General features: G+C 41.4%; 1 protein-coding gene across 1 annotated transcript in view; it reads left to right on the top strand.

The window, feature by feature from the left end:
- Positions 1–27991, top strand: part of LOC144514117 (membrane-associated phosphatidylinositol transfer protein 3-like) — a 106161-nt gene that overhangs the window by 12290 nt on the left and 65880 nt on the right. The window contains exon 2 of the mRNA XM_078245313.1: positions 4472–4567. Coding sequence (XP_078101439.1) covers positions 4472–4567 — 96 coding nt within the window. The remainder of the gene's footprint in view (positions 1–4471; positions 4568–27991) is intronic.

Genomic DNA, 27991 nt, shown 5'->3' with positions numbered 1-27991 from the left:
TGGTAGAACACTGTCTACCTATTTTTATACAATAACTGTTGCCCGGAAAGTAATAGATAGATATAATATAGATTCCTCTAACAGCAGCTGTGCAGTATCTGCTTCCCTCACTCTCTTTGAGAGAGTAGTTTTACTCAGTAAGGCACAAGTACTTTAAGCTGTGTCTGTGTCTTTGTAGCTACACGAACAACTCAGCACAGTTTCGTCAAAGGTGCCTTTAAACAACTCGAAAGGCTCCACACCCCCATGTCAAATGTTATGTATTTATAACGAGAAAGAACGAGACCTTTGGTTTAACAAGCCTACTGTTTGGAGGTGTTTACTGACCATCAACAGTTATTACATTAGCCCTGGTGACTCTCTGTAATAATAATACTAATAATAATACATTTTATTTGGAAGCGCCTTTCAAAACACCCGAGGTCACCTTACATTAGATAAAAACATAATAAAACAGCAAGACAGACAAAAGACGACGGAACAAGAGACAAATGTGACACTAGTTCAAACAATCACTTTTTCTCTAGAAGTCCTGTCCTTACTGTGAAGCTGCAGGGTTCACACACCCTCCAACTCTGAACTTAACCTGGGGAGAATGTAGGCTTCAGCCTTTAAATGAATAAAAAAGCAATACATTCTTAAGACTGAACCATCCATTCTGTTTTAACATTAAGAGTGAAGCATTTGACCCAGTAGTGTCCTGTGTAAAACGTGATGTGTAGCACTGCAGCTGTGTGTGTGTGTGTGTGTGTGTGTGTGTGTGTGTGTGTGTGTGTGTGTGTGTGTGTGTAGTAAAGCTAGAGATTCATTCCTGCTTGCGAGGGACAGATAGAGAGGGTATAACCCGTGATTGCAATAGAGCTGCTCCAGTAATGGATGCTGTCAGCCCACCGTTTCCACCGGCTGCAGGCCTCTGTGTAAACACCGCTGGAAGTGGATAATGGAAAGAAAGAGATGAAAGAAGGATGAGATGAATCACAACCTTGTTTTGTCTTCCTCTGAAGTAAAGCTTTTTAGATACTTACACAGATTTTCTTTGAACAGAGCCCAGTGAAGTGTCCGGCTTCTCCCCTCTCTCTTTCTTTCTCCTTGTTAGTTTCCATAAGTTGCACATTTAGATTCAAAAGACAAGCTGTTTTGGTTTTGCATGCTTTAATTTAGCAGACAAAAGCAGTTTGATCAGAGTGACTGATGAATCACCCATTGCTGTTTTTGGTAGGGGATTCTGTTGAACACTGTGAAACAGAATGTAAGCATGTCTAATTAGTGAGGAGGACTGGAACATCATTATATCTAATTTATAATTTGCTGATTGGTATTCTCCTTGATACTTTGCCAACAAAATTGTTACTCTTTTAGGGTTAAAAAAGGCATCAAAATCAGTTTGAGCTATTTTCCCTTTCTTCTCACTATTGACACAATGTTGCCATTCCTTATTCCTGGCTTCAAACTGCTGTCTGCTCAGATTTGCACTCTTGCTGGTTGTGTGATCATAATCTGTAGTTCTTCCAAGCATTCACTGTGTATCTGTGGGGATATGGTTTACAGTGATGCCCTGCAGGGAGCTACAGCAATCATTTCCATTACCCAGCGGGGAAGGCATTGCTGATAGGCGTTCTGGCGTGAGGTTTCAGCCACACAAGCAATTGGTTAGATTTCTTAAACCTAATTTGACATTCAACATGCATGTAGAGCTCCAGAAGTAAACAGAGTGCACAAACATCCATAGTATGGGTGTCTGTTCCAGCAGTGGATGAATTAGAAAAAAACAGTACTTAGTACTTAGTACTTAGGCCTCATAAGGTGACTGTATCCACTCAACAAATAAAGTCCCATGATGGAGAGAACTGTTAGGCAGTTGTTTAGAGAAACAGCTGGTGTGGGATGGCTGAGTTGGGAAGGTTTTATTTCTCAATGTGATGTGCACCCCATCAGCTCCGCTTCCCCTACTCAGCGTGTGCTTTCTGCGCACACAAGAGCTCTCAACACTGGCGGACAGGAACGCCTCTGCCCTTCCATATGCCTCCTCAAGATGACTCTCGTAAATCCTCGGACATCCTAGTAGAAAGCACAGCGGAGAGCGACTCGTCCAAAATGTTATGCTAAACACCAGGCAGAAATTTGCAACCAGGCCTACAAGTTTTTGTTTTGCTTTTTGCAAAATCAAGGAACCAATCTTTTAAAAAAATCAGATTTTAGTTACCTATATGTTTGTTCTGGTCAAGAGTTTGCTTAGGATTTCAGATGTATTTATAGCTACTGTTGCCAATTTGGTTAAAAGAGAAGTGTATTCCAGGAAAATAGCGACAAGCTTGATGTTTTGTACAGTAATTACTTATTTCACTGTGAGAGCAGAAGTATCGTAACATTTAGCCAAATGTTCTTGTGTGTATAAGGTAGTTTGGGTGACAAAATAGAACTCAGGAATGTTATAAAAGGGATGGCTGTGGGGCTGTTCAGTGCTGCTGCTGGACTGTATGTTGATGCACAATAAATACTCACACAAGGACTGAGCTCATCCTCCAGTAGGCTATAGACCAAGATGACAGGGTTAAAGGCTCTGTCGAGGTTCGACCCTTGACAACGATTCGCTGACAGGCAGAGTTGACGCTTAGTCAAATGTTGAAGAGAAAGCTTAAAAGCTTATCCCAAACTTGGTTGGCATGATGACAGTTTGTGATGAGTATCCTGGGTTCTTCCACATTTAGGTAGCTTTATTGTTATGCTACAGTTTTTCTTTGTACAGGTTTTTTTCAAAATGAGATATTAACATATCAGCCCTAAATATAGTGGGAGGGCCTTTCTATTCATGATTTTCTGACAGTAATGTTAAATGACAGAGGCCTTTTACAGAATGATTTTACAAGAGTGCTAACATGTTTGGTGTGTGTGAGAAATGTACAAACAGAAATAATAAATTGATGTGTTATGCGCTGCAGTGGAACTGTAATTTCAAGCATTTCCAATGTTGTACAGTCATTACAGTGCCACCATACAGAAAATGGACATTTTATCTTGAAAATTAGTCCCATTGCTGGAAAGAGACGACAACTCACACATTACATTGAAAATACTCTAGGGACGAGTTTGTTAGTGACACCTTTTTGAAATGCAGGTGCTCAGGAGTTGAGCTAGAGCTGGGTGGTATACTGTGAGAATCGCAAAATTCATGGGTGGAAAGTGTTCTATATCCCAGGAGGGAAACGTCTTCTCCAGCACAGATTAAATAACGCGTGCAATGTAATAAACAAAACGGCTCTGTTGTATGCAGACAGGTGTACAGCATAGCCTACATCTGAATGAATAGCTTCTTGGACTATCTCGTATCTATTTGCAAGCAGGTACATTTAGTTATATTGAATGGTGCTGTTTGGGCCTTTTTATTAAACATGGGCATGATTTGTATGATTGTAGGTGTAATGCAGCAAATGTTACCATATTCCTAAGTCTTGTGTGAATGCTTTCATAGTGAAACATTTGATGAATTATATTTGGCCACATTGTGTCTTTCCTGGACCCAGACCATGGGAAAATAGAGCTTCAAGATTTTTGACCCTGGGCCAGCAGGGAAACGTGATTCATTACATCATCAGAGTGCAGCAAGACTGAGAGGAGTTGTTAATTGAGAGGCTAATCAAAGTCACTGTCCCAAAGAGGAAGAAAACCTCCAGGAAACTCAATTAATTGCATTATAAGAAAAAATACTGCTTTTCCTGGTGTTTGGAAGTCTGGATCACAAAGTATACATTGCCGGAATAAGACAAGCCGGCACTTTGCCGGATGTCTGGCTTTGCCCCTTCACAACAAGAAAATGTATAAAATAGTAATAGTAATTGTAGGAAAAAAAGAAGAATGTCTGGTTTTTGTCATTACTAAGATAAAGATAAATAAAAAAGTATTTATTTGAGTGCTGTCCAAATTACCTTTATATATTTAAAGAAATGCAAGATACCCAGAGTGGTTTTGTCTCCTATCCCAAAATAAAAATAATATATATAGTATATATAGTGTAGCCAGACCTTACTCAGCACAGTTTAGCAGAGTTGCATTTGAAAGTGCAGTTCCGGCTGCAAGTCATAATTAATCTTGTCTACACTATCATTACCTTATTGTGGTTATTAATACCAACCTCAGCAGAGTAGGCTCTTTGTTTTTTCAGTTTTACCCACTTTCACTTTCTGCTTGTTTGCAGTGGTTTTATATCTAGATACTTTTGAGTGAATATTGGGTCCATTTGGGTCTTTTTGCGTGCTGTGGCACTCGAAAGGCCATCTGTCCCCACCTGGTGCATTCACGCTTTGCTTTTAACTCTGAATTGTTAGAGCTATCAAATGAAAGGTAACAAGTAAGGAAAATGGTATAAATGCACTTGTTTGTCCTCGAGTTCTGTGATTACTGGCACGGCCCTGCCTGTCATCCTTCCAGTCTAAAAGCAGACTTTCTGTCTTTTCTTTCTTGCTCTGACCCACAGGATCATCACGTAAGCACAGCGCCTCTCATTGGTGTCTGCAGAATATTGCACAAGAATCAGTTGACAGCTCCGATGACGAGTTCTTTGATGCCAGAGGTTAGTATTACATTTTATCTTCCCATATTTTCCTGTCGTCACCTCGTCGTTTTTTTTGTCTCTCCAACAGTAATAGTCAAATAAATGATCTGGACTTCTGTATAAGCATTTTAAATAGACCCTATTTCATCAAGTGTGCATACTTGTGACTCTCATAGCTCTTTTTTCACTATTCATTTATTGTCTTCATTAATTATTTGTTCTGTAAAATTGAACAAAAACTGTGAAAAATGCCTTTTACAGTTTTTTAAAGAATCTTTAAATGTCTTGTTTTGCCCGAGCAACAATTGAAATTATAATTATTGATCATCAAAAGAGTTGCAGACTATTTTTCTGCCAATTGACTAATAGATGAATCAAATCATTGTCTGAGCTCTGGTAAAAGTGAAAGGTCCTCGTACCAAAGCCTCATTATAGTTCACATTATGGGAAGCCCAAAGTTACGGGTGAACGTGTCTGTGGTGAAAAAGGGCTGACAGTCTTTGGTTCTTTAGAGCTGGGGACAGTACAGCTGTGATGACCAAATCACAAGCAGAATTGTCTGGCAATTACTGCGTGTTCTGGCTAGGATTATTTCATTTTCATCTGTGATTGCTGTTGTTATGACTGAACAGAGTGAAATCTGACTTCAGAACAAACCTGATAGATAATGGGTTGTGTACTAACTTTTGTCATTCCTAATTATTTTAACCAATTTCACTGTCCACTTTGCTGCTAAAGATTCTTGTAAATGTATTCAAGATGTCACACTGACCAGAAATAGACCCACTTTAAAAGGTAGTCAACTACTAGCCTTTTCACAGTCCCAGAGGGACTTAATCAGCCATTAATCACCAATTATCCACTACAAGTGCGTATCTCCCCAGACACGGATGGTACAGAATCAATTATGTCTTGTTGTTGTTGTTATTATTATGTATCTATATATATATAAAAGTCAGTCAATAGCCAGGGGGTGTTGAGAGTTTCTGGTGTTCAACATTCCTTGATCTCATATAACAACATGCTGAAAATGAGGCTCAGTGTGGAACAGATTAGTGCTGGAATGTGCTCTGCACCATTTCCACTTTTGTCCGTGGAGGAAATTTATGCTGTGGATGAAGTCACACATTTTTTGTTTATGGAATTATGTTTAATACATTTGTCATTCACATTTTGTTTATCTCACTTTTTTTTATTTGCTTCTCTCCCTTACTTTTAATTTCCCTCCACTCCCTTTCTCTTGCATATTCTGTTTGCCAAAAAAACGCACATTCACTGCAGACTCCTAGAAAACATGGAATATTAATCCTTATCACATTTGTCAAGGAGCAGAGCTGGGCATTGCTCAAAATTCATTTTGTGAGACCGGTGTTAAGGCGCCTATCAGCATGGAGGAATCACCAGGGATTAAGATAACATGTGCATGCGTTGTACTGTATGAGTGCACAAGGACCCCGTCATCCTCACACACACATCTGCAGCACGAGATTCTACACTCAGCCGTAAAATATCTCTACTGGGTAAGATATAAGAAGACGTCCTTTTTCTCGTTTAATTACAGGGGAGAGGCTGCACACTCTTGCATTTTGTGTCAAACAAAAGCAGAAAGAAATAATCAGAAGTTTGTTGTATAGTGGTTTTTCATCATATGAAGTTCAAAAAATACACACTAGAAACACACATTCATTTTCTTGCAGAGAGTTAGATGAGACAATACATACCCCTTCTGTTTGTACAGTGAATATAAAGCTACAGTCAACAGCCGGTTAGCTTAGCTTAGCAAAAGGCTGAAAGCAGAGGGAAACAAATCCACCTACCAGCACATATAAATATAAAAAAATGACATGTTATATTTCATTGTTTACAATACAAAATTGAAGTGTAAAAACGACATATTGTGGAGTCATGCAGAGCAACCAGACTCCAGGATGTCACTGCACCAGGCTATAAAATATTCAGGACATAATCACCATAAAACCAAGAATTGTTGATTTGACACTGATTTTTGTATGATGTGTTAAGTAGCGAGCATTAAAGGCTCTTATACACTAGACGCAGCCCAGCTGGCGCGTACAAATGTGATATATATAAAAATATTTATACCTGCACTGGTGCTCGCGACACTAGTTGCAGTCTTCTCCTGAACAGAGGGGGCGCTAATGAGGAAAGGCTACCGACGTTGCTCTTTCTACGGACTAGAAGAAGAAGAAAAAAGTAAACAACGGCAGAACTGGCAGCAGCATTGACGTCGATGCTTGGATTTGATTGGATGAGCTACTTGGTGGATCAAGCCATGGTCATTCACCATCAAAGAACTCATCTTAACCCAGTAAGTTTACCAGAGAGACCTGCAGTCACTCTGAGAGTCCTGGCATCACGTTGTCGGCAACCTCGTTCAGGCCTCCTGTTTCCGCTTTGTTGCCACCTTGGATGCGTCTAGTATAATTCACGCTTAAAGGTGCTGGTAGGCAGATTTAGTTACCTTTGGGTGGAGTAAGGCTTGCTGTGTCTCCGTGTTTCCAGTCTTTATGCTAAGCTAAACTAACTGGCTGCTGGCTGAAGCTTTATATTGAATGGACAGCCACGAGAGTGGCGTCGTTCTTCACATCTAACTCTCAGCAAGAATAAGCGTATTTATCAAAATGTTGAACTATTTCTTAAAGGCAGGTGTGGTAATTTTTTATTTCCTGTGTAATTGTGTGAGTATACAGTATAATTCTACCAGCAAGTTTAGTAATAATTCTAATAACCTTTCATAACAACATTTTGTATAAGCTGTCACGCGTATGCATTAAACAAACAAGGTGTACCGTGTTCACAAGCTTTAGAGGTGCTGCAAGGCAGATATTGTTACTTTTGGACAGAGCCAGGCTAGCTGTTTCCCTCTCTTTTCAGTCTTTATGCTAAGCTAACCTAAGCGACTGCTGGAAGTAGCTTCATATTTAACAAACGGACATAAACCCCCACAAACAGATCTAGTTAGGGGTTATGTATTTTTGTTCTCAAAAGCAACGTGACTGCCATTGCAAAAATGGCACATGCAATATAAAAAGTTTGGGAACAAAGCCCCCAATTAAACAGTGTATGAACTAACCAAATATCTATTGCACTTCTTTTGGTTTACTGCAGACACAATCAGTGATGTTGTATTTCAGTTGTGCACAGTTTTGTGTAGAAATCAGTAATTGAACTTTCCACATCCATCTGTCATAAAGTTAAAGTCCATATGCTCGTGGTGAAGGCACCACTCAGCGTTTGTCCCCCCATCTTTCATTTTTCATCTCTAATTGGCTTATTATTTGGAGACCAAACATATCACCTCTCATTTTGCCTTCACTCACTGATGCACTGGACTCTGTGGCAGGACAGTGTTTTTCTGGTTTTAGGTTGTCCCAAATCAACAAAGATGCTCCATTATACTGTAGAAGGAGCGACATGTACAAACGTGAAAGCTAAAAAGAAAAACCCAAGAAAAGATAGGAGGAGGTGTTTGAAGGGTGTTTTTCTCCTTGCAGTTGCTGTGTGAGTTTATTGTCTGAGCTCAGGGAGAAAGTGGCGAAACGGCAACAGAGCAAGTTATTCCAAACATAAACATACGCTCAGTATGAAGGGTGCCTCCCTTAAAAGGGAAGCCAGTACAAGGTTATAAAAGGCTGTTTAAATTATGGCCCACCACAGTCACTTGCTAACTGCTCAATCTTAGCTGCATATAGCTGCTCTGGTATAGCTTTTTATTTCTACCAGGCAAACTGGATATATATTTTCTTTAGCCAGAAGCAATTTCAGCCTTTAATAGAAAAGCAGAGAGAGAAACTGATAGAATTACATTGAAGAGTGACTGAGGGGATGTTTGTCATATTACAGGCCTACTACTCAAACCAGCACAATAAGCTTGGGGGAGTTTTTTTTATTTACGTGGCTTTGATGAATGCTTTCATCTTTCATCATCTGTGTAACCCAGTGGACCCAGAAACAGCATGAAAATGTATGAAGACCGTCAAGGATTTGCTCAGCTTTCTGCTAAAAAGATGAACCCTGACTGTTATTGTGTTTGCATTCTTTATATAGCGTATACCAGGGCTATTCCATTCATTTGGAATTGGGGCCAGTTCATGAAACTGAGGCAAAATAAGGGGCCGGAGAATATGAGTAATTATAGTAACAAATAAAGAAATTACAACAACATACTGAAGGAGTCAATATATTCTATCTTGTAAATGCAGAACAACATATGCACATTGTGATGCACTAAGACACATAGGCCCAAGGCATTGTTACATTCAAATGGCTATACAGTGTTGAAAAATCAGAGACACAGACAATTCACAGAAAACATCCACTTAATTGCACATAACTACCAACTAGAGGTGTGAATCTTCACTGATCTCCCGATTCGATTCGATTACGAGTATCAGGTCTTCGATTCGATATCTCGATGCATCACGATGCTTCAAAATACATTTTTCTATTAAAGCCATATACGATATTTGACTTGACAAACTTGCATTGTCAAGTGCAATGCCCAAGCTGCAATACGTAACTTCAGACTGGAATGATGAAGTGTTTGGGTTAATTTCTTTAAGGTAGCTACCACGAAGGTTTACCTATGCTGGATTAGTCATATACCACCCTACTTTTAACCAGCAAATCTATTGTGCCGTATTGGAATAACTGACCCCAGACAACTCTGTAACAAAAAAGGTATTGTTTACTGAACAATAACTTAAATGTACAAATAATATTTAGCCGTTAGTTTGAATAACAAAAAAAAACATAACACAAATCACACCCTTCAAATATGATAACTGCAATATTTCATCAAATGATATTACACACAACTACCCCTTTACCAGTTTGTCTATCAGTTTCCACTTATAACACTCCAGCAACACAAAATGATTCCTCCTTACAGCAGTTTCAATGTAAAACTTACTCAAACCCTATTAAACCACTGTGTTACCACACACCTACCCACCCACACACACCCACCCACACCCACACACACCCACCCACACCCACACACACCCACGTGCAGGACGTTATCTTCAGTGAAGCAAACACACAGAAATCCAACTTACAGTTAGCTGTTAGTCCAAGAAACACAACTCAAACACGAAAACCAGTCACCAGCTACGGCAAATTCCTCTTCAGCAGGGAAACACACTGTCGTCCTCTCCGGTCCAAAATCAGGATCTTTCCTCTTCTCGATTTGTGATTCTCTCCACTCTCCCGTGTCTCCGCTCAGCCGTTTTTCGTGTGTGTGTCAAGCCCCCAGGAAGAGCCATGTCTAAAAGCCACCATGGGCTTAGCGGATAGGGGTGGTACTGCACCCCATGGCCCAGAAAGACTTTTCACATAGACTTTGCATGGCAAAAGAAACGTCTATCTTTCAGCGGATCATTTGTTTCGGGGTACATCAACTTACCAGCCCGAACAATTAAAGGGTCCTTATTTAAAACGTCACATTTTTAACATTTTTAACATTCACTAGTAGCGAATCCAGAATTATTAAATTAGGCATGATGAATGCGCATAATGGACGCGAGCAGAGCCGCGGGACTGCGCCCGCCCGCTCACATGACTGTTCTCCCGAGGTCATGTAGCTGTAATAATGGATATAGCTAATGGTTGTAATTCACCATGTGTTCTATTAATACGTCCATGGTATTATCTTATGAAGTTAGGATACATCCGAGGTATGTATGTATGCTGTAAAGCCTGTTAGGTACGTGGATGTAACGTCATTAGCATTTCCCAAACTGGCGGGCTATTGGTTAGCTAGATAGTTGCTAACATCAGGGGTAGCTAGCATGGCTGTATTAAGATCTATACCTACATAGCTAGCTATATGCCTACATAACGTAACTACAGACATAGTGATTACATGGCCTTGGTTCTCTTTTATGATACATCCGAGGGCTGTATGCTGTAAAGCTTGTAACGTGGATGAGAGATGAAGCCATGGATGAGCTCTGTTCAGGAAACTGCAGGCTAACTGCTAGCCCTAGTTAGTAGCTAGCTAGCTAGCTAGTAGCACGACATAATGATTAAATCTCCTTGGTTGTCTAGCTAAATACATCTATCGTTTATTTAGCTAAGCATGTAAACGATCGGGAACAATGAAAACACAGTGTTTAACGTTAGTGAACATTTTAGACAATGAAAACAGTGAGTTCATGAGTTCGCCACTTGTAAGAGACACGAGAGATAAGATCATGAACGAGCATGTTGCTACCGGTTGCTAAGACAACACAAACAAATTGTTACTAGTGCACATGTTTTTGAGCACTCTCATTGGAACGTATGGGTCTTCCCGCCGAACACTGGATCCAGTTCTCTTAATGCATCCATGGTGTGTGTCTGTGTTTGTTTGTTTGTGTGTCTGCCTGTCTCCGTTTGTGTGTGTGTGTGTGTGTGTGTGTGTGTGTGTGTGTGTGAAACGGGTTAGGCTACTGAGAATGTTATTTTTCATTTGAATATTTATGCCGCGGCCGGAAAATTAACGAGCGACGTCATTGCGTTATAATCGATTATGGTGGGCCGCTGCATCGATGCAGCATCGTCCATGTCCGCATCCTGATGCATCGATTATTTGATTAATTTCAACACCTCTACTACCAACTTTACAGCTCGTTATACTCAATTGACAATGAGGAGATACATTTCAGTGTAAAGAGTGTGGTGGAAGTTTCTGTTCAGCGAGGGAGGAATTTGGGTGAAGAAGAGACCTTGTTGTAACAAAATAAAGACAGGCTGCAAACTGGATTAAAAGTTTAGGTATCCGGTGGAAGGGTTTAATTATTTTCTCGAGAGAACAATCAAAAATGACAAGAACAGCAATTTACAATGAACAGAGTTACAAAGTGACAACAGTTCTGTGCCTCGCGTAACATATGCCATCTCCTTATGAACCATTTTCCCAGCAGAAACACGACCATGTTTGGAAAACATTCTAATCTTGAACACTGCTGTCTAAAGCTGTTCCTGTACATCTGTCTAGTGCGTAAAAAGTCCTTCAATCTTAGAAGTCAGGAATCTATCTCGTCTACAGATTGGTTCAGGCTCCAACCTTAAGTTCGGGCAAACTGACCTTTGCATATCTCTGGAGGCGCCTGTGTTTTGTTACCATTTGCTTACAGTGGAGAATTACAGGGTCATAACATTTTCAGCTATCTTCAACACTGGAGGACTTACTTTCAGGAAATATCTTTAGGAGACACATGTTTCAGAGGCATATTTTAAGGATCTACTTATAATTAAAAATTACTCAATAGATGAACAATCATTGTTAAGAAAATCATGGTCTATGTAATTTTTCCATTACATTCCCTACTTTTGATTACAACCTTAATCATTACATATAAAAAATTACTAAAGGAGACATGCAGGAAAAAACATTTCTGTGAGGGATCTAAAACCCTCTGGGTTCAAGCTACCCCTACAAACCTTCAAAGAAAACATGACAATTCAAATGGATTTTAGCTGTCTTAATCCTACGGGATTTCGGAGGCAGAGTCTGAATCGAATTCGTCCTCTTTGTAGGAAGACAAATTAAACAGATCAGAATTATCATCATTTACTTGCAATGCCTGGTATTGGACCCTTTCAAGAGCAAACAGAGATGAAATCATTTTCTTAGTTAAAGGAATAATGCAGCAAATAGCAATCAGACAGAAAATCATTACAGACATCACTGGGATCACAATTTTCCCCATCCAGGCTTTCCAACCCTCCCCAAGCAACCAGGCTCCCCAGTCCCACCCAGAATCTGTGTCTGTGAGGTTACCTTCAATGTCTGGGATGAATGTGCAGCATTGATCACCTAAAACATGACAGAGGCCCCCCCTGAGCTGCTAACAGTAAATCTAAACCCATCTGGTGTTGAAGTATCGTGTTACGCATAGCTCGCATGGCGGGAGGGAGGTCGCTGAACCCCACAACCATGACGGCGGTCAGATTTTCCAAACTTTCATGTATGCTATCAATATTATGTGCGTTATTTACTACACCCCACCACAGAAGGAAACCGGAGAGAATTTTGGAACCGGTCATTTTGCGCTTAGCTCTGATGGTGCTATCAGAAGGAGCTGTAGGACGAGAATAACGATGCGAAACGGGCTCAAAAGGTTGCATTATCGTGATTGATGCCCTTCAGGGATGTGGTGTGTGTGGGTGGCTGGCTGAGCGATGCAGTACCGGGCTGTAGATCAGGACTGTCTTGCTTCTGGCGCCGTTGATTTCTTCTGGTGTCAGAGGTTCGTCCCCTAGCACGTAACACACCGTCGGAGTCAGTCTTTACCACTGCCTCGTTTCTGGTGTGTGTGTGTTGCACCGTTGGTGACACAGAACGCCGTCTGTCAGGTCACGGATTTCCGGGCGTCTGGCGGGACTGCCTCGTCTTCTGGCGCTGGGACCCTTTTGCAGTGTGATGCGTGGATCCACGGAGCCCGCTCAGCAACCTTCACTGCTGTGTGGGTGACCAGAAGAACCTGGAAAGGACCTTGCCAGCGTTGGGATTGCTGAAGTTTCTTACGACCACAAAATCTCCTGGCTGCAGAGTGTGGAGCGGTCTGGGTGGGGCAGGGCAGCAGAAACCTGGATTCTTATGACAGAGAGAGAAGAAGACAGTTGTACACAATATTGCAACATATCATGCTCACACAGAGCTGTGGAGGGAAGGGGTGCTTTAGGAGCCTCTACCCCCACACTGGGTGGTCTGCCGAAAAAGAATCTCAAAAGGACTGAGGTTACTGTGCGTTCTTACCCTCATTCGCATGTACATTAGTACTATTGGTAACGCCTTTGTCCAAGGAAGACCCGTGTCCTCGCAGCATTTAGCCAGTTTGGTTTTCAGAGTGCCGTTTTCTCTTTCGACGGACCCGGTGCTCTGGGGATGGTAACTGCAATGCCTTCTGAGGTCTATGCCGATGTACAGACTTAACTGGGTTATTGCTTCATTGACAAAATGTGTGCCGTTATCACTTGACAATCGACTTGGTATTCCCCATCTGGGAATAATTTCTGCCATTAGAGCCTTTGCTACCACTGAAGCAGTTTGTTTTGAAGCGGGAAACACCTCCACCCATTTTGAAAACATATCAACCATCACCAAACAACACTTTTTCCCCTCCGACGGTGTGAGCTCAACAAAATCCATCATCACATGTTCAAATGCTTGTGTCGGTGGTGGATGTCCTGCCTGCTGTGTTACAGTCACTGGTCTGCCTACATTGTGTTGTGCACATGTCATATAAGCTTTACAAAATTTTTCTGGTCTAATTTTTCTGCAAATGTTGTGAAGCCCTTTGTGAACCATGTCTGTGTTAGACAGCATCCCACCCTTTGACACATGATCCCTTCCATGTGTCAACTTTGCAAAATGTGTAAAGAAATGGCGTGGAAGGCAGTGTTTTGAATCTGGCCCCAGCCAGACACCTTCTTTAAAGGTGCACCCCGCACTTTTCCACTGTGTTTTTTCTTGTGATGTAGCATGTGTCTGCATAGCTGCCACTGAATCTGGAAGTGAAAAATCTGTGGTGGAGCAAGCTAACGCGTCATCCAGTGGCACGGGAAGGCGTGCAGCAGCTTTTGCAGCCATGTCAGCACGAGCATTTCCCCTGGAGACCTCGTCAGTCGCCCCAGTGTGTGCGGAACATTTGCATATGCCTATCTGTGATGGGAGCAAGATGGCCGTCAGAAGGTCATTTATCAGTTGGTGATGCAAGATAGGCTTACCATCGGATTTGAGGAAGTTCTGGTGTTTCCACAATGCCCCAAAATCATGTACAACCCCAAAGGCGTACCTGGAGTCCGTATAGATCGTAACAGACGACCCTTCAGCCAGTTTGCATGCTTCAGTGAGAGCAATGAGTTCAGCAGCCTGCGCAGAGAAGTGTTTGGGAAGAGATTTAGCAATTAAGGTTACTGCATCTGATACTACAGCAAACCCTACCTGTCCCTGGCCAGTGTCAGGGCAGCGTGAGGCTGACCCATCCACATACAAAACCAGATCTGAATTTGGCACCGGTGTGTCAGTCAAATCTGGGCGCGGAGCACAGGTGTGTTGCAACTCAGCCAAACAGTCGTTGGCTCACCCTCACCTGGCGTAGGCATAAGAGAAGCAGGGTTAAGTACTGTACATCGTTTAACAGTGACATTAGGCATATCAAGCAGACATGTGTGATACCTCAAATACCGCGCTGCAGACAAATGAGAAGATTTTTGCTCCAATAGGATCAGTACTAGCAATGTTAATGGAGCATAGCCCACTATGTCTCTTGATGCTGACAGAGCTTTTTCAGCCGCAGCAACGGCTCGGAGACATATGGGCAAACCTGCTGCCACAGGATCAAGTTTTGCAGAGAAATAGGCCACAGGCCGGAGCCTGTCACCGTGTGGCTGCAAGAGAACAGACGTCATACAGCCCAAACGTTCATCCACTGTTTGAGTGAATGGAAGTTTAGGGTTTGGCAGACCTAAAGTGGGAGGGTTTTGAAAAGCTTTTTTTAAGATTTACAAAACGCCTGACCCGCCTCGGTCGTCCACGTGACGCGATCGTGTGCAGACAAGTTGTTACCATGTATTATGTCAGCTAAAGGTTGAACTAACTGAGCATAATTTGGGATGAAAACTCGACAATAGGAACACATTCCTAGAAATGACATCATTTGTTTTTTTGTTGCAGGTTTTGGGAGGGAAACTATTGCCTCAATCCGAGATGGAGACAATGTTTTCCCTGACGCTGAAATGTCAGGACCCAAAAAATGCACTTCCTTTTTCACAAATTGCAATTTAGCTAAATTAGCTTTGTGCCCCTCTGCTGCCAGGTGACACAATAATGCAATAGTGTCCTGTTCACACTGTGCTTTTGTTGGACTTGCAATCAGGCAGTCATCAACATATTGAAGGAGAGCAGAGCCTGGGGAAAGGGTTAAGCTTTCCAGGCTTTCTCTCAGAGCCTCGTTGTAGATGGTTGGGCTCTCGACAAACCCTTGTCCTAAGCGTGTGAAAGTGTAGGCCTTACCGTCAAACAGGAACGCAAACCAGAACTGGCTGTTTTTGTCCACTGGAACACTGAAAAAAGCGTTAGACAAATCAACAACAGAGAAATACTGTGCCCCCCCAGGAATTCCCTGAAGAATAGTGTACGGGTTTGGTACGTTGGGTGCACGTGCGTGAACCGCTGCATTTACTGCTTTGAGGTCCTGAACAAAACGCCATTCGACCGGTTTTCCCTTATCACGAATTTTCTTGACAGGGAAAATAGGCGTGCGAACAGGTGAATCAGGACATGGAACAATAACTCCTGCTTTCAATAGAGAGTTAAAGACCGGTCGGATCCCATTGATCGCTTCCCGTTTCAGTGGGTACTGATGCTTTTTGGGCCTGAAGTCTGAGCGTGGTGTGATGACAACAGGCTGACAATTTTTGATGAGACCCACGTCATATTTATGCGCTGCCCACAGGTGAGTTGGCACTTGGGACAGCAACGGTGAGATTTCTGTGGGAGAGACATTCACAGCATTATTCAGAAATGTGTGTGTTTCAGCTTCTTTCCGCTGGAACACACTGCGCGCGGCGGTCACACGGTGTGACAGGAGTTTCCGATAAACTCCCGTGGAGGGGGAGGTGTGCACGTTCCCGTCCACGGTTTCAGTCCAGTCAGTCAGTCGGTCACAGTCCAGGACAAATTGTCCCAAGTTTCTCCACTGATCTGTGGAAGATTTGGATAAGGAGATATGAGCATGGGAGTGTAGAATTCTGAAAAACATTCTCTGTTTATCAGTCAAGGCTAATGCTGCTGTACATTTGTTTTCATGCCAGTATATGTAAGTACACTCAAGCTCATCTGTTTCTTCTTTAAAAAATTCTTCAACAAACATGTCATCACGTTCTGAAGAGACAAAACAAGTGCAATGTAAGTTATGTTCTTCCCTAAACTCAGAGAAGGGAGACCAATTTTCTGGCCTCATGCAGCAAGCCTGCAGCATGACCTGGAGAATGGCCCACTGAAATGTGAGCTGGGACCCGTGTGTGCTCTGTGAAAAGAACGAGTCATTCTGGGTAGTGACGTCTAATCTCACAACTTTCAGGCCTGTTGCCGTTGGGATTACTCCTACACCAAAACGTAACATGAGATCTCTCCCTAACAAATTCACCGGACACAGAGGAGAGAGCAGAAATGAACATTTTGCCCTCCTCTCTGGCTCTGAATCACTTAGGTCACTGTGTACACACATCATAGGATATGAAAATCTTTCAGGGACAATTGCTCCACTTGCACTTCTGCACAGAACAATTCTACCAGAAAGCTTTTGATTCGGGAACAAGGACTTCTGAAGTACAGAATTAGTTGCACCCGAATCCACCAAAACCTCCACATCTTTCCCCTGTACATTCAATATAGTTGTTGGTAATTTCTTATAAACCTCAGATGACAACATTGCATAAGTAGGAATACTTTCTATGTGTTGCTTTTGCTCTAGGTAAGAAATTGCGTCTAGAATGTTTTCCTCATCAAGTGGGGAAACAGTGTGATGTTTATGGTCTGTAATGGGTGCAGAAATTTGTGTTTGTGAGTTTGCATTTTTACTTTCCCTTGGCTGGGCAGATCTCGCTGGCTCAGACTCTCCATCACCGTCCCCTTCCACCACCTGTCAATCTGCCTGCTCCTGGCTGTAGCCGCGGTCCCCAACTGGTTCCCCCTTTTGTTGTCTTGGAGAGGGACATTTGTTGGCCCAGTGTCCCTTGCCGCCACAGTTAAAACATACTGAATCAGGCGCCTGCTGTCCGCCCTTTTTCTTTCCTTCTTTCCCAGCGAGTTGATTTACTGTATGAAACAGTGTCAGCTGGGCATCTTCGGCCTTCTTCTTTGTTTTCTTTTCAGCCTGACGAGTTGTCTCTTGCTCCAGTTGCTCCATATGTTTTGCGTGTCTGACGATTTCTGTCAGTCTGGCTTCGTCCCAGCCAATACACGATTTCAGTACTCCAGCTCGGATCTCTGGCAGCAGCCCATTCAGGAAAGCGTTCTTTAGATGGGATTCCCATAACCCCATGGTGTGGAGGTGTAGGTGAACGTGAACGTGGGGGTGCCGATGGCACTGTGGGAGAAGGGCGGGATGTGATGGTGGAAGGCGTGTCGTCTTCCTTCAGCGTAGCGACGTGATGAGGAGCAGCGACGTGTGGAGGAGGGTAGGGCGGGAGGTCGAGCAGCGGATCCACCTGTTTCATGCTCGGATACAGAGAAAATGCAAACGTGTCAGTGGCAATCTCTGGTTTTTCTAGTTTCTGTGTTTCAACAAAATTACCAGTTTCTCCCTTAGATACCAGTTTTTTCATCTGCTTTCTTTCCCTGCCTGTGGCTTCCTTCATCCACTGATTAAAACATTCTTTGTTTTTGTCTATTTGAATCAGATCTTGGTTGTTAATCATTTTTCCCCCTTTCAATATTTTTTCTTCTTCTTCTAAATCCTGTTTTAGCATTCTGAGTTTACCTGTGCTTAAAGAACCATTTTCAGGAAACCCGTGTTTTGTTGTCCAATAATTCAGACATTCTAAAGATTTCGGCCCAAATTTTTTCATCATCTCATCCACCACTGGCCCTGAAGGAACCTGTGACGCTGTGCTCCTGTTACCCATTTTTCCAAAAATAGATAACAACCAGTCGAAGTACTTCTTTACGTATAATCGTCACTATACGGCCCAGTTTAGTTCACGGTAAACTTTGCGGAAAAACCTGTAAACAGCTGCAACTTAATTTAAGCTACAATGACTGCTTATCTGTGATAGATTTCCTAAACGCTAAAAATCCTGACGAACAGCTACGATGACTGTTTATCTGTGATAGATTTATAAAACGCTTAAATCCTGACGAACAGCTACGATGACTGTTTATCCGTATGATTTTAAAATCTAGTCTAGTTCTAGTCCGGATTGGATGAAATGATGACAATTGGCGCTCTTATCTGTTATACTAAACAACCTGGGTGCCAAAGAAAACTCTCTTTTCCTGTTTTGTACACAACCCAAAATTTTCCCAAAGCAAAGATAGACTTTCACCGAATACCCTCAGTGAAACCACGGTCAATATATCTGTCTCACAAACTGTCTCAATATCCAATTCAAATTGTTAATAGTTGAAACTTCAACTTACCCCCGCTGTTTGAAATTGCTTCCTTTTCGTTTGGATTTCAACAATCATTGTTAAGAAAATCATGGTCTATGTAATTTTTCCATTACAAGAGGGAAATAATTCTCAGAAACATCAAACTGTCCCCCTTCTCCACTGGCTAAAAACAGAAATGCAGCTAAATGGTAACTGAATACAACTCACACTTTTTTCCTTCTGAAAAATTAAAATAGACTACCCCATAAATCCTCACATGTACTACTACTGTACTCACTTTTGTCCAGTTTGAGCATAAATCAGACACCTTAACAATCAGTCTAGGTCAGCCATATCACAGATAGGCAACGTCAATGTATCTCCACCAACAAAAATAAAACCAGTGTGCATAGTGTGGTACAGAATAGAATTAAAACAACATAACAGTGCATGGCACTTTATCAAGGCAAAACATTTCAAACTGCATTCAACAATAATACCACATCAAGAAAAACATTAAGTGCATAATATGGGGTGAATAACATGTTAATTGCATCATACTGTTCAAAACTCAATCCTCATTCCTTGCTTGACTAGTTATGCCTGTTACCTTGCATGTAGTTTGCCAACATTTGCCATCTAATGAGAGAAATGGCATTTTTTTGACTTGCAGTGCAGAGCAGTGAAGTTAGGTGTATATGTTGTCAGGGCAATGCACAAGCAGTGTTGCAGATGCTGGTCAGTGAGGGATATGTGATTGTGAGTTTTAATGGCATTCATGTGTGAGAATGACGACTCACAAGTGTATATTGAGCCAAACATTGTCAGAAGAAAAAGTGCAAGACCCCTTGAATGTGGAAATTTCTCTCGGCTAACTTCATGGATCCAGAATTTTTCAAAACCTGCCTGCTGCAATGACTGTCGCAAGTCATCTGACGACTGAATGTCAATGAGTTCCAGTTGTAAAGACCCCTCATCCAATGACGATACCAGCTCCTTCCCTTTCAATGCAAAGTCTCAACTTAAGCCTCAACATTCACACAGAAAGGGTCCTTCACAAATCGCATCACTTCACTGGAGATGCTGAAATCCTCAAACCTAGTGGCAAAGTTGTTTTTCAATGAGTGAATAAACCCTGACATCACCTCGGTAATTTGCCGGCCAGATTTCCTCAATGTGGGGAAGTGGAGCATCTTGCCAGGACAAAGATCAGCAGAGAAGAGTAAGAGCTTTCTTTGAAAAGCATGAAGTCTCTCCACAAGTTCTGCGACTGTTTTATCTCTGCTCTGCAACTCCATGTTGAGTTGGTTCAAATGATGGAAAATGTCACTCCAAAAGCAAACAGCGGCATTAAACTCATCATTTTCCATCAGGGACAGAAACTTGCCAGCTTTTTTCAATTTGGAAGACCGGAGAAACACCAGAATCTCCTCTCTTAGTTCACAAAAACGTTTCAAAGGGTTTCCTTTGTTAAGCCATCTAATGTCATTGTGAATGAGCAAATCTTTATATTCAGCAGACATGTCAGTCAACAGCTTGTGGAAAAGGCAGTGCTGTAAACTGGAGGTACAACGGATGAAGTTTATAATTGCCATAACAGAGTCCATGGTCTCTTTTAACTCACCACTGAGCTTGGCACACAGGAGGCTTTTGTGGATGAGGCAATGCAGAGATCTCACCTGCGGAGCCGCAGCTGCCATCCTCCCAGCGAGCCCCTGATCCCTGCCCGCCATCGAGGGCGCACCATCCGTCACCAAAATGTTGGCGCGTGCCAAATCCAAGTTGTTCTCCTCAAAGAATGAAGCAATTTTGGTGAATAGAATCTCACCGGTAGTGTGCCCCTACATGGGAATTAGTCCAAGCAGATCCTCACGAAAACATTCCCCATCAAAAAAATCGCACATAGAGGCACAGCTGTGCAACATCACTATTATCAGTCGACTCATCCACGGCCAAAGACGTCATCTCGGCCTTCCTCAGCTTGTCCAAAACTGCCTTGAAAACGTCCGATGCAAGACCCTCGACTCTCCTCATATTTGACGTGTCAGAAATTGGAATTTGCTTGATCGAATCGATAATGTTTTTTCGGGTTTTCTCATCTGTTACAACCTCTTCAATGGATGCCAGCATACACTCCTTGACTGTCTCTGAGTCTGTAAACGGCTTTTTCTTTTTTCCCAATATCCATGCCACTCGCAAAGTAGCATCAAAGTTAGCATGCGTTGTCTTGAAATGCCTTCTCAAATGATACTCTTTGCACATGGCGAGGCACTCGTTGCAGATTAAGCACACAGGATTCGCATTAACGGCAATAAACGCATATGTCTCTGTCCATTCATTGTTGAACTGCCTGTTTTCTGAGTCAACTTTTCTTTTTTTTAAGGTAGAGAGAGACATTTTTTCTTGTTAGCCAAACTTCGTGCGTGACTTGAAAGAAAGTCAGAGCGCAGTACTAGAGCGTGAATGGGCGACTTTGAGTGGTCATGTGTGGTCCCCCAAAATATATGTCTGGCCAAAACAGGTAGATATTCTACCTGTTTTGCCACCATGGCTGAAAGGGTTGCATACCGCCTCCTACTAAACGAAAGAATGTACAATTAACCATAGTCATGCGCTGTATGAGACTACCCATATGTAATAACTACACTTCACTCCAAGGGCCGGTACAAAATCCCTCAGGGGCCAGACCCGGCCCTGGGGCCGCCAATTGAATAGCCCGGCCGTATACTGTCTCTAATTATTTTGTAAATGCAATATTTTGTCAGTAGCCTCTGGGAAACAAGATGAAGACATCTCAAGTGGCTCATCCTCCATCCTTTAGAATTGGCTATATTCTGATGCTCCTTTATGTCAGTTTTTTCAAGACACTTTAATGTACTTTGCCAGTGTCAGTTTATGTCTAAGCTGTTAAAGGTGCATCCAAAAGTATTTGACATTTTCTGCTTTTTTATTCTTTATTTCAACGGATTAGAATTGAAAGAAAACAATGACCTTAGGGTTTAAGAGCTTACTTTTATCCTTGAGGGTGTTTAAGGATGTTCATAATCATACTGGGTCGACAATAAAAGACTAGAAGCACTTTTGATACAATTTGTAGAGAATGCAGCACAACAATGATGCTGAACATAAAGCCAATGCTTAAAGGTGCCCTGCCACACATACTTCATTACTTTTTGGTAATGTCTGAAGTTCTACCATGGACTCTGTAACATTTTTTGGGGAAAATATGCCTTGGTTACCTTGTTTCAAGCCATTCTAGCGTGGTATAGAAAGCCTGCGGGAAGACTCAGCTCGATTTGTGCCAGTTCTCATTAATATTCAATGAGCTAAGCTGTTTGACTCTGATTGGCTAACAGCTAGCCAATGAGAGCCTGGCTATCAGCATCCGTTACCCAGCGCAACTGGGTGAGCTCATGAATAGTAATGAGCACAGGCAACACCACGTCAGACTGACCAGCTTTTGTAATTGGCCTGATTTCTCCTCTGATTTCTGTTCGGTGGCTAGAGCTGACAGAGGAGGTGGCAGCCACACAAACACATATGGACCTGACATATTTAAAAAAAATACAAGGAAAAACGGTTTTGTGTGGCAGGACACCTTTAAGGTATACATGGGTGTAGTAGAGGTGTGCCAGAGCAAAGTGTCTGCTGATGTCTGTGGGCCAGTGACTTTAGGTCTTTTAGACTTTAGTCATTTTGTAAAGGTTTTGCAACTGAATATCAAATACTATGAACCTGTATTTACTGTAAGAATATATTACATTTTTCAACTTCTTAAACTGAATGATTACAGCTCTGTCAGCTAACACATTAGTTCATTTGATTTTTTTCTACACCTGGGCCGATACAATACCTGAGTTTAGAAACTGAGGTCTTGTTAAATGTTGCCTAAATGAAATGCAGTTTAACAATGGCAAAATAAGAAAATTGAAGAAAATAAAGATACAGGTTTTTTTGCCAATATAAAGGGGGTGTCGTATAGGCCTACTGGACAGATTGTAAAACTATTTGAGGCAAATTTGTGATTTATGATTTAGAATTATAGAAATAAAATTCACCTGAATTATAAAGAATAGTACTTAAAGAATTGTAATCTGAGCAAGCATTCAACACCAGCTTTACAGTTGGTAAAATATCAACAATGTAAATCTTACTGTGGGAAGCAGATGAAATGATACATGAACACAGATGTTAATGGGTAATCCATTAACATCTGCATGTGTTGTTTCTTATGAGAACTGAGACTGACGTTCAGTTTGCGTCAGTTGGCGTTGTGTCAGCCAGTGTTTGTGTGACATGGTGTGGAGGCAACGCAGATGTTGGCCGGATGGTTTGATGCTGTCACTCTGTTGATCAACTCCTCTGACATCCGCACAGCTGCCCCTAGCAAATCCACACACACACACACACACACACACACACACACACACACACACACACACACACACACACACACACACACACACACACACACACACACACACACACACACACACACACACACACACACACACACATATTTAGCATCACTTTGTCACATTGCCGCACCCCCCTTGAGCTGGCCTGCAGTGATGATGAAATCAGAATTGTAACACAGACTGCTGTTAGAGCCTAGAGTCTCAGACCGACATGCAGACACACTGCACAGGCTGCATGACTTGTCCACATCCAGAGACCCTTCCACTATCGAGTATAATACGTTCATGTCCCAGCAGTGGAAAGTAAAAGCTCCAGTTTATCTACAATCCAGATACAGAAGCTCTCAAATGTGACTCTTGGAAGGAAACAAGCTCACAATAAAAGAAAAGCAAAATCCATAGCACTCTTCTTAGGAAAAGGTTTCAACTTCAATTGTAGTGGTTCCATAAGAGAATGCACTTTTCTACCATGAAGTGTTTAAAACACGGTGAAGCATCACATGTTTTAACATTGAACAAGCCGATAGAATAAAGGCTTTTTAACCACTCACGGTGAAGAGTGCCACACGTTTATTTTCTTTGATGTTGTTACTTCACAAAAAGGACCTTTTACTCAATAATACAGCATGCTTGAATATCGCAGATTTTTCATGGTATTTTGTTTCCTGGTTTTACTCTATAATAATTTAATAGCACCATCTCATCTTCATCAGTTTGCTAAAAAAGCTCAGTGGGACATTTTCAATACTAGTTTAACGAGATTAAACCCAGTGCTGCAGCCAGAACATTTTAGCTTTGTTTTGGGTTGAGGATAACAGTTTCAGTTTTGTTATTTGTGAGATGAGAAGACAATATTTTGGATTCTTTAGCCTTGTGTGTTTCTATTTGAAAACTTTGTTTAATTTCATGATAATTCACAGTAGCAGAATAAATTCTGGGGATAAATTATTTTGGTGTCAAATAAGGCGCTGAATATATATTTCTTGTATTTCTGATGTAAAGAATGTACTCTGTGTCTCTTTATGTGTGTGATGGATTGTCACGTGTTTCAGCTCTTTCACGGCTGTTTCTGCCACTGGTGAGCAGCAGCAGCAGGAGGTATTTATGCAGGATAGCACATCTTTTTATTCTATCTGAAGAATCTGATTAATTCCAGGGGCCCTTTACTTGCCTCTAGTAATAAAAATGAAAAATCATACCTCTCTTCTACTCAGCATACTGCATGTATCCACCTCGCAGCCCCCCAGCATCACTCAACCTCCGTTCACCTCGCTCACATGTAAATCTACACACATTTGTGCACAATGGTGGAACGTCTCATTTTATATCAGGACCGATTGTGCCTTCCGGCTGCTCAAGCGCATGCCAACTCAGTTGTCACATTGTTTATTGATGTGAGCTGTTGACTGTTTGCTATGTGTTAATCCAGATTTGTTATTTGATGACATGAATTTAAATAATGAGGGGAATTGACAGACTAAGCCTGAAAGGAAATTCACTGTGTTGGCTGCTCCAACAGTTTAATGACATAATAAATTGCCACTGGAGGTAAACTATGTTTATATGCAAGTAGGGCATCTGTTATTATGAGGCTGCTAGCTTAAGACGTCACTGTATTCCACTGTGCACTATGTGTGGATGGGAACTGGGGTGACTGTGTGTTTTGCCAGATGGAAAACCAAGTCTCTTTTGCACAAGTTGTCCAGTAAATCTGTAATGACATTTAATGGCAAAAGTCGTTTAAAAAGTTTTTTTTTAAATAATCATAAAACTTGCTGGTGCAATTATATATTCACACATAGTAAATAAATTGAATTTTACTGCACTCGCATTAAAGGAATGATTTGACATTTTGGGAAAAAAATGCTCAATCGCATAATAAATGTTTACATAAATCAGAGATGCTCACAAGTTATTTTTTGGAAGTCCAAGTCAAGTCTCAAGTCTTTGAGGGGCAAGTTCAAGTCTCCAGTTCAAGTCTCTGGCCATCTGATCTGTCCCTAACACTGTATTGTTAAATCTTATGAATTCAAAGCATGTCCTGTAGCTCCATCCAGACAGTCCAGTATTAAAATCAGTTGTGGGATAACTTTATGGGGTCTACTTAACACATCCTAGACCTCGGACCTGGTGAAATATTAACCTAAGGCTGTCACATCATGTAGATACAACTATAAAGATACAATCTGCCTGTTCCCAGCATTAGCACAACACTTAGCGATGGTTAGCTTGTTACCTGTGATTATATATGCTAAATGTAACGTCTCTTTCACTCAAAAAAATCTAATGTCGAAGTGGAAATCAAGAGAAAAGTGGCAGCGCATCATGCATCTCAGTGTCAGCCCAAATTACGCACAATAAGCAGTATGAACTCACTGATGTAATGCCATTTATTTTCTAAGTCTTAGTATGCTCAGTGAAACAGAGTCCAGCGCGAGGGAGACCCGACTCAGAGGAGGAGAGGTTAGTGAGGCCAGCGTCTCCACGGCAGATGATCTGCTGCACGCATGGATGAAATAATGAAATAGTAAATAGGACTACAGCAACAGAAATATGTGCAGAATTAAGACAGTCAAGACGGCCCAGTGTTTGGTGGACCGGGTACACCTTGTTCACTTGATAGCCTACAAATCATCCACGGGATCATTTACGCATCACATGAGTTTGCCCACCCGACACAGCGTTTGTTAAGGCATAACGCATGCGTTACGTTGCACATTATGGCAAAGGGCAGGGGACATGCAGCTCGTCATACGTTTCCCCAACATATATGCGCCAATAAAAGAAAATAGAAATACATGAATACATTTAGATTTGACAAAGCAATAATTGCATGAAAACAGGTTGTTGACGAGTCTCGATGCTCGAGTCTGAAGTCTTTTGGGTCGAGTCGCTAGTCAAGTCTGAAGTCAGCTGTTTGTGCGACTTAAGTGCGACTCGAGTCCGAGTCTCAGACTTGAGTCCCCATCTCTGACATAAATGACTGGAGCTGTGTATATGATGAAGATTTTAACCAAAAAAAGTCCAAAGAGAAGAAGGAAGGAGTGTTTGTGCGTTATCATTTTACTTGCTTCCAGTGCTCCACTTCCATTCTAATTTCCTGTGAACAGGATCTTGTACATGTAGCTGATTACAGCATGTTATCCCTAAAACACAATTGTCAGGCAGTAAGTCACAAAGAAGCAGCGCATACGAGACACTTCTCTGTACTTCTGAGCACCCTCATTGACCTAATGCTTCCCCGAGCCCTAACCTTAACTTTAAAATCAAGTCTTAATACTCGAATCAGCCTTACTTATCTAAAATGTTATTGCACTTTAGATCAAGAACTAAAGCTGGTCCCTGCAATGATAGAAGTACAAGAGCACACAGACACACTCACATACATCTCATTCTCCCTTGATTTTGTTTGTCTGAGGTGTTGGTGAAACAACGTGTCTGTAAAATCATCCACTCCATTCCCTCGCCTGTCTTCACTACATCTATGTGACATGCGCGGCTCTGAGATAGTAAATTAAAGAAAAATGTGATCTTGTTTTCATATATATTATAGTTATCTATCCTGTATAGACTCATACACTTCTGTACAGTATGTTCTCTTCTTTCTGGACAGAAGCTATGTTTTCATGCATGTCTGTTGTTCATTTTTAACAAATTATCTCAAGAAGTTATTAACCAATGTGGATTTAATGTTGTGGACCAGTAGACCACTGACCCAACAACAGTTGATTAGATCTTGGCAGGGATCCAGATCGCTTTCTTATTAAAGTGTTTTTTTTTAACAGCAAAAATGATGCTGCTTTCACATTCTGGCTAAGTCCATGTCCTTCAAGGCTAAACAGGAATCGATTTGTGTAACATTTTATTGGGAAATCAAACCAGGAAAACGAATGATTAACACAATAAGCTATTTAGGAATTTGCACAGTTTTATGTTTAGAATATACAGAAAAAAGACGTCTTGCTAGTACTAAACATCTACTGCAGTGGATTGGAGCCATGTACCACTGAAAGCCAGACATTTGTTTTTCTATTGCGAACCAGTCGCTGCAGGACTTTGTCTCTGATTGAAGTTGTGTTGATCAGTGAGATCAGCTGCTGTACAGTTTGATTCCAATGAAACTGTTGCTGCACAACAACCTGTTTCTCTCAGCGGCTGTACGCAGGGATAAAAGTATAAAAAAGTGATATAAAAATAGCGATGAACATGAAAGTTTTATTAAAACAATACAAAGCAAACAGCATACATATTAGACGCCAAACTGTGTATCTTTGGCATTTTTCCCGTAAATCATAATCTCAGCAAGGCAAATAAATCTATGATTACTTTCTGCATCTTACAAGCTAAATAGACCATAGCCAAATCTTGTCTTGCACTGGAAAAACTCACTTTTAAGTTAAAGGGTAAATATATTGTCTTTGACAATATGTGGAGATCCTTTATTGTGTTCTTAGAGGGGAGGAAAGCATTGGAGGCATGCTCTCCGTGTGTGTCAACCATCAACCAATGAGTATTATTTATTAGTAGTATTGCTATCTGTTTAGTATACGTCTGTTTGTCTTTGCTTAGTTTTATTTGAAGTGCTTTTCTCTTCGTGATAGCGTCGGGATAAGTTAACATTTGGACCACCGGTGATTCTTAAGGATGACTTATGTTGACTTACTGTGCCAAATATCGCATGTTACAGCCCTGTCATGTTTATGTTTATTTTATTGAAGATGAGCCTTACTGTGACAGTTCTGATTTGCACCTGTATTATTTGTTGTAGTGTGATTATTTTCTGAAAATGAATAAACACACTTGTTGAAAAAAAACAAAAACAAAAAAAACAGCATACATATGGGAAATTATATAGGCTATTAATAGGCACATAACATGAGCTATACAAATATACATACATAAAGTGCTTTGGCTTGCAGG

The sequence above is a fragment of the Sander vitreus genome, chromosome 3 (assembly GCF_031162955.1).
Source record: "Sander vitreus isolate 19-12246 chromosome 3, sanVit1, whole genome shotgun sequence".
Classification (NCBI taxonomy): domain Eukaryota; kingdom Metazoa; phylum Chordata; class Actinopteri; order Perciformes; family Percidae; genus Sander; species Sander vitreus.
Note: the sequence above shows the minus strand (reverse complement) of the source record. Positions and strands in the feature narration are given on the sequence as shown.